The 8386-nt window shown below is 42.0% G+C and overlaps 1 protein-coding gene across 1 annotated transcript in view; it reads left to right on the top strand.

Moving 5' to 3' along the window:
* The first annotated feature begins 2186 nt into the window (after window positions 1–2186).
* Window positions 2187–8386, top strand: part of LOC140949489 (uncharacterized) — a 7226-nt gene continuing 1026 nt past the window's right edge. The window contains exons 1-2 of the mRNA XM_073398651.1: window positions 2187–2338; window positions 2455–8386. The exon at window positions 2455–8386 is cut by the window's right edge and continues 781 nt beyond it. Coding sequence (XP_073254752.1) covers window positions 2635–8386 — 5752 coding nt within the window. The 5' untranslated portion in view covers window positions 2187–2338; window positions 2455–2634. The remainder of the gene's footprint in view (window positions 2339–2454) is intronic.

Here is an 8386-nt window from a genome sequence, read left to right as displayed (position 1 = left end):
CTTGTTGAGTTGGTATTTCTCCTATGTAGCAAAGAGATTAGTCTATCGCAATCTCTTGATATTGCTTATCCTTGATATGTGTAATGCTTGAAACAAAGCATTGGTAATGTTTGTCAAAAGATCTTTTTTTTTCCATTTAGAACAAAAACCTTACCAATTAATTCAAGAGGTAGACAAATATTCAATCCAAGGAATGCTGCTGTAAATATTTAAAAGGCTGTGTTTTAAAACTCTTTTATAAGAGGTACTTTCACTAATTCAGAGAAACTTGATAAGTAAATGAGTGTTTTTTGTACGAGTGTTCTTTTTTTGGTTGAGTGGTTTTTGTATATTATTGTATACTTAACAATATTTTAAGTATAAATTGAAATTTAGAAAACCTACAAACTCATGTTTTGGATGAACGTAATTTCCAGTTCAATATTATGGAGTCACTGAAACTAAAACTACCAGTTTAAATCCTGCTTGCCGCCCTACAGTTCAAGGCTATAAATCTGAATACGTTCCCACATCTCTTGCCTCTGGAGGTGTTGGAATGTTTATTGATGAAACATTGAATTATAAAGTCATAGCAAAAACCTCTAATGAAGCATTTCGAGCGCTATGGATTGAAATATCTTTTGTTTAGAATTAAGATGTTATATGCCGTGTCATTAACAGACAACACAATTCTCCAGACCGTTTTCAAAGTTATTTTGAAGAAACTATAGAGAAACGTACTTGAACAGGAAAACAACTTTCTATTTTAGGAGATTTTAACATTGATCTATTATCTCATTCCAACTATTGATAAACCAGCACGCGTTCGCAATAACTAAGCCACTCTTATCGTTAATATTTTTGTTAACAACCCTGAACAAGGCAAAATTAGTGGAACCAACAGGAGGGCATTTTGTATGCGCATGCGTCAATATGGGCTGTTGAAGTGCCACAGAGGCATTTTCTGTGAATTGTTTACGTTCATTACCAGCATTTGCAGGCTGTTTTCTGGAGCTGAATGACGTGTACTTGGTGCTACGTTCCGCAAACATGTTCTTTAAGGTATCGTTTTATTTGTTCGATGAAAGTGAATTTATTGCAGCCTCGCTGTCGCCCTTGAGAGGACAGTCTTTCCTTTCGTAAAACAGTACATCGAAGACAAGATGGCGGCTGAATGTTCTTTCCACCTAACATTTCGAGCACATTTTTTGAGCAGGAGGAAAAGGTCAGTATGATAGTCTTTTGTTAAACAATTATGCTATAGATACTTAATTCTTCTTAATAGTAAAACTCTAAAATCGAACTTAACCGTTTGAGGAATAAAGTGGTTAATTAAGTGTCCATTCTGCCGTGAAACTGTTTTCACCCTTTCTATAGGCTTGTTTATCTCGAAATCTTGTCTTTCTCCCCAGATGAAGTTAATGATTAATGAAACTAAGAATACTTCCGCGAATGAATGGCGCTTTGATGAAGGCTGTGAAAAATCGCCTTCTACAGTAATTTTAGTTTTCTTCTCCGGTACGTCTTCTTTGAGAAATAAAATACACGCACTTCAACTATAAATTTAAATCAATATAATGATGCCAGTAAGATTGTGTTTTGAAAATAAGAATATTCTATCATTAAGTGATACAAAGGAAAAAAATTACAGCAATCGGTTTGAATTCTGATTTTTTCCACCTTATGTTGATGGTACACTGTTTGTTTACATTTTACTATGCAAATAAATATAACATTTTGGCGCTTTAAAGAAAATCTAGCCTAACTCCCCAACCCCAAAATAGCACGAAATAAAACGTTATCAATACATCTTTTAAATAAATCCTCGTTTCTGTTGCAAAAAAATCGCATTTATTCCTAAATGATACCATTTTGTGGATACTACATTTCTTGATATGCTAATTTGTGAGACAATCCATTCACGATGGTTGTTGACTGAGACCAGCTTCTCCTCTGTATTGAACCACATTCTTGTTTTATGCATCAGTTTCTGCTTGATAATTCTTCCATGATCTACCACTTACATAAGGGTTCATCTGGATACAGTAAAAAGCTCTCAACAGAAACATTAATAACACACAAATTCATCCATCCATTTGTGTCATGTTTGTTGTCGCATCCCAGCTCATTTGGGTCCTTTAGCAGAAGTATTTATTTTTTGAGGAAACTGCATTATATGCACCCCTTTAACAAACTTCCTGTCTTATTGTGACTGCAGCGCTGCGCAGTCAGCGGTATGTTGTAAAAGCTTAGCAGCCGCACCAGATTTTAGTAAGCGGCCGCCATGTTAGCCCTTTCTCGTGTTGTTCAAGTTTTTGGATAGTTATCGCCATCCATCGGACATTATACGGCCTAAACGGTAGAACTGTTAAAAGAACATTTTACGGAAAATCCCAAGAGAGTATTTCACACGACATTTTGAAGTTTAGTACTTACGAATCACGTATTTAGCCTATCATGTATTTGTCATGTCAGATTGTTATCTCGGGACTCAGGATCCAAGAACTAAGGAGTAAAAAGAATGTGTTGTACCGAGGACCTGTGAATAAACTACGTTTGGGACGTTCGTGTTGATTGTTAGCAACTCCTCTTGTTGTATGTACTACGGGAGGCCAGCCACAATAACAATCGTTTGACGATCTTCGTGTAGCAGTCATGTCCGTCAACAAAGAAGCAAGACCCGAAGACCAGGTCAATGTGGCGCTGGAAGAAGAAACTGATGAATCAAGGAAGCGTTTCCTGACGGAGAAAGGGTATACGTATCAACTCAACTTGAAAACAAGTAACTTGAAAACTAAGAAATGTGAACTGGTGAAGCGAATGAGAGGTACTCTACTGAAGCGAGGTCAGTCAACTAAACTAGTAGAATTTAAGAAAGAATTCAGCGAAGCTCAGATTTTGTATTGCGAATTTCAAGACATGGTTGAAGAGATTAAGGTTTTTGCGAACCCAGATGAGAATGTGGAAAATATTGAAAGAATGGTTGATCAAGTTGGCAGAGAATGGTCAAATTTTGAGTGTGACATTAGATCAGAGATAAAGTTTCTGGAATTTGTCGAACACCACGTGGATGATTCAATCTCTGAAGCATCCAAAAGGTCCAGTCGAGCATCCAAGAAAAGTAGTAGGTCAAAAATAAGTTCCAATGATAATGTTGAAGAAGATAGGTTTCAGTTACAAAAGGAGGAAGCTGCCTTAAAGGCTAAACTGGCCTATATAGAGAAGGAACGGTTACTGAGATTAGAACACAGAAAGACTGAGTTGACCAAATTAGAACAAGAAAGAAAGTTGGAAGAGCTAAGATTACAAAGTGAACTTGCTCAGAATCAAGCAAAGCTTAATGTATGCATGTCAGCAGATAAAGTAGAACTGTTTGATGATCAGGATCTAAACTCGATTCCCCCCGCTGATAAAGTCAAGGACATGGACAAATTCCTTAATTCAATTCCAGTCACAAGTAAGAGTGATCTCTCTCCTGGTCAGCAAGAACCTATCTACTCTTCAACTCAGTTAAGTGGAGCCCAACCCACTTTCAGTCTTCCGCGTGTAGAAAATGGAGTGCACAGTACGTTAAGCCCCAGTGCCACACCCTTTCAACCACACTCTGTCGTCTTAGAAAAGTGTATGGACAAATTAGTGGAAACAAGTAGTATGTTGGTGGCAGCTACTATGGAGCAGAACCTAGTGAACAGGCAACTAGCAATCTCAGGGCAACTGCCTAAGATTTCAATCCCAGTTTTTAGTGGAGATCCTTTGGAGTATCCTACATGGAACAGTTCCTTCAGTGCCCTTATTGATTCCAAACCAATGGACGCGCAGACAAAATTGAACTTCCTACATCAGTACATCTCAGGAAAGCCCAAACAAGTTGTTGATCAGTATATGTTAATTGGTACTGAAGATGCCTATCAGTCTGCGAGAAAGTTGTTAAAGGAAAGGTATGGTAACTGCAATGTAGTAGGGACAGCCTTTATGAACAAACTGGAGAACTGGCCTAAGATTGGCGTAAGAGATGCGGAGGCCCTAAGAGATCTTTCTGACTTCCTGCAAAAGATAATTGCCGCCAGAGAAACTACTCCTAGTCTTGCTGTCTTAGACTTTGCGAAGGAGAACGTTAAAACTCTAAACAAGTTGCCATTTCAAATTCAGAATAAGTGGAGAGGAATAGTACAACAGTGTAGAGTCTCAAAAGGAAATGGTACTTACCCTACCTTCTCTGAATTTGCTTCATTTGTGAAAGAGTGTGCAGAGAGAGCGAACATTCCCGAACTTGAGGAGCTGTCCAAAACCAAAGAGTTTGTTAGGCCTAGAGGACCATTCAGACGCTCACCAAAAGGCGAGGAGGCCTTTTCCTTCGAAACTCATGTATTGGATCCAAGCAAGAACGTGACTGCCCAGGGTCAAGGTGAAAAGGAGAGACCCCCAACCTGTTCGCAAGGGAGGAGCGAGAAGAAAAAGACCGAAGTATGTCTGTTTTGCAAGGAAGAACATCAGCTAGACGAGTGTAAAAAGTTTGCAGAGAAGCCGCACAAGGAAAGGAAGGACTTCTTCTATAAGAAATTTCTTTGTCTTGGATGTGCCTCTAGCAGTCAACATCAAGTATCCTCCTGTAAGAACAGACTTAAATGTCGCACGTGTTCTGGAAATCACCCTACATGTCTCCATATTCAGAAAACTCCCAAGGAAAGTATTACGAACTGTACAAATGTTTGTACCATCCCAGAGCAAGAGGGCGGCTCGGATCATGCCATGATTGTACCTGTTTGGGTTAGACAAGTTAGCCAACCCAGTAAAGAAGTCTTACAATATGCAGTGCTAGATGACCAGTCCAATGTGAGTTTTGTGTCGCAAAGTTTGTGTGAAAAATTGGACTTGCAAGGCCCACCAACCGACTTGCTGCTGACAACAGTGCAAGAGAGAAATGTACATGTACCAAGCAACCGTATTTGTGGAGTTGAGGTGTTGGATTTTAGAAGGGAGCATGCTGTGAAGCTACCCATGATGTTCAAGCGAGATATCATCCCAGCCAGTCGGTCGCAGATTCCAAAAGCCAGTGTTGCCCGGAAATGGGAACATCTGTGTCCTATTGCTGACGAGCTCATGCCCTACAATCCAAGTGTGGAAATCTCCTTGCTGATTGGCAATAATTGCCCTAGTATCGTCAGACCCAGAGAAGTCCTAGTGGGAGGTGAAGACGACCCTTACGGCCAAAGATCTTTAATGGGGTGGGGTATAATCGGCAAGGTGTGCAAATCTACAGGTGAAGCCAACCATAAGGAAGGAGTGTGCAACAAGGTGATGGTCAAAGAAACCCATGAACACTTTGCCTTTACGACAAAGGTGAAAGAGATTATCAACCCACAGAAGATTATTAAGATTCTTGAGTCAGACTTTACAGAAAGTTCTGCAAATACCAAGCCCTGTTCAGCTGAAGACAGGAGATTCCTCAACATCCTTGAGAATGGTATTGTGAAGAGATCGGATGGGCACTACGAGATGCCTCTCCCTTTGAAGACAGACAAACCGTCTCTACCCTTCAACCGCGAACTAGCTGTCAAGAGATGGCACCAACTTTTAGCAAGGTTTAAGAGAAACCCCAAGTTTCTGGAAGATTATCGCTTATTCATGAAAGATGTGATTGCTTTGTGTGCAGAAGAGGTACCACCGGACCGCCATGGAGTTCAGGATGGAATGGTTAACTATGTACCACACACCGGTGTTTACCACCCAAAAAAACCAGACCAGATCAGGGTTGTTTTTGATTGTTCGGCCCAGTATGAAGGGGTGTCCCTGAACGATCACTTGTTACAAGGACCCGACCTCATGAACACTCTTCTGGGGATCCTGTGCAGATTCAGACAAGAAAATGTTGCGTTTATGACTGACATTAAGAGTATGTTTCATCAGTTTATGGTGTCAGAGGAACACAGAGATCTCCTGCGCTTTTTGTGGTGGAAGGATGGGAATCCTGCAAATGAAGTGACTGAGTATAGGATGAAGGTTCATCTTTTCGGTGCTGGTAGTTCACCTGGCTGCGCAAATTTTGGTCTGAAGAGAGCAGCAGATGATGGGGAGAAAGAGTTTGGTGAAGAAGCTGCTGAGTTTATACGACAGGACTTTTATGTGGATGATGGACTAAAATCAGTCCCTACCGTGGAGCGAGCTGTTACACTGATAAAAGCAAGTCAAGGCATTTGCGCCAAGGCCGGCCTAAGACTGCACAAAATTTCATCAAACAAAAGAGAAGTTCTTGAACAGATTCCGGCCGAAGATCGCGCCAAAGGATTAAAGGAGCTAGACTTGAAGGTTGATCCACTGCCCTTAGAACGTGCCTTAGGAGTAGTGTGGTGCATTGAGAATGACAGTTTTCAATTCCGCATCGAGCTGCGTGACCGTCCCCTAACGCGACGTGGCGTACTTTCCACAATCAGTTCAATCTACGATCCTAGTGGTTTCGTTGCCCCAGTTACCTTGAAAGGAAAACAAGTTTTGCAGCAAATGTGCCGAGACAAGCTTGATTGGGACAGCCCAATTCCAGAGAGTTTGTATACTCATTGGGAGAAATGGCGTCAGGATGTTCTGAATCTCGATCAGCTGCAAATTCAACGTTGTTTTAAGCCGGAGAACTTTGGGCAGGTCAAAGCCAGCGAGTTGCATCATTTCTCAGATGCTAGTGTAGAGGGTTATGGACAGTGCTCGTACCTTCGACTAATCAATGTGGAGGACAAGGCGTACTGTTCCCTTGTCATTGGGAAATCTAGAGTGGCCCCGTTAAAGCAAATCACTGTGCCGAGGCTAGAATTGGCTGCAGCTACTGTTTCAGCAAACGTGAGTGAATTTCTTCGTCGAGAATTGTCTTACACGGACATTAAGGAACATTTCTGGACAGACAGCAAAATCGTCCTTGGTTATGTTAACAACGAAGCTAAGAGGTTTCATGTGTATGTGGCAAATCGTGTGCAGCAGATTCGTGACGTCACTAACCCGAGTTCTTGGTTGTATGTCAGCACTGAACTTAATCCTGCTGACCATGCCTCGCGAGGCCTTACAGCGTCACAGTTATTACAAGGAACCAACTGGCTAACTGGACCCTTATTTCTTTGGAAGAGTGGAACTTTCCAGCCTGAGAAGATAGAAGAATTTCAAGTGACCGAAAGTGATCCTGAAGTAAGGAAAGCAGCCGTTTTCACATCTCGTGTAGAGAGCAGAGCTACTCAAGCCCCTGAACCGTTAACGTCAAGCCGTTTGCGCCACATGTCAAGCTGGCAGCATGTGCTGAAGGCAATAGCTTTGTGTCTACGACTGAAGAGCAAACTGGCAAGTAGAGAAGTGAAGTTGACGAGACAAACGGGTGGTGAGAGCATCAGACCATTACCGAAGGTATCAGTCACACTTACGGAACTTCACGCAGCAGAGAGGGAAGTTCTTAAGGTTGTTCAACGTGAACATTTCCATGACGAGATGCAAGTTTTAAAGGAACTTAAGGAAGTTGGAGAGCTTACTACTAGAAAGATCGCAAGAGAAAGAAATCTAGCCGTCAAGAAGTCTAGTTGCTTATATCGTTTGGATCCATTTCTCGATGAAAACGGTGTTATCCGCGTTGGTGGCCGCGTGAGACGAGCTAACCTTCCATTTGCAACGAAGCATCCTGTGATACTTCCTCGTAAAAGTCATATTACAGATTTGCTGATTCGATTCTGGCATGCCAAAGTGAACCACATGGGACGAGGTATCACCCAAAATGAGTTGCGCCAGAGAGGCTACTGGGTTGTTGGTGGATCGTCAGCAGTGTCAAATTGTATTTCCAAGTGTGTTACATGCAGAAAAATGCGCGGCCCCCTGCAAATTCAGAAGATGGCCGATTTGCCTGTGGATCGAGTTGAACCTTCGGCCCCCTTCTCGTATTGTGCTGTAGATTTCTTTGGACCTTTCCCGATCAAGGAAAAGAGGAGTGAAGTTAAACGTTACGGAGTTATTTTTACCTGTATGGCCAGCAGAGGTGTTCACTTGGAGACAGCCAACTCGTTAAGTACCAGTTCTTTCATCAACGCACTTAGTCGCTTCCTCAACCGACGCGGTCCAGTCAGACAGCTCCGCTGTGATCAGGGTACAAACTTTGTAGGAGCGAAGAATGAGCTAAAAGCTGCCTTAGAAGAACTGGATCAGAACCGGGTGCAAGAGTACTTAGTGGAGAACGGATGTGATTGGATACCATTTCAGATGAATGTACCTCATGCCAGCCACATGGGTGGCACATGGGAAAGGTTAATCCGAACTGTTCGTAGTGCACTGGAGACGTTACTTCTGAGCGCTGGCACACAGTTGGACGACGAAGCGTTCAGAACCTTCATGACTGAAGCAGAGTGTATTGTTAATTCCAGACCCTTGTCTACGAACGACTTAAATG

Source organism: Porites lutea, chromosome 1, assembly GCF_958299795.1.
Source record: "Porites lutea chromosome 1, jaPorLute2.1, whole genome shotgun sequence".
Taxonomy (NCBI): domain Eukaryota; kingdom Metazoa; phylum Cnidaria; class Anthozoa; order Scleractinia; family Poritidae; genus Porites; species Porites lutea.
This window is presented reverse-complemented; position numbering and strand designations above follow the sequence as displayed.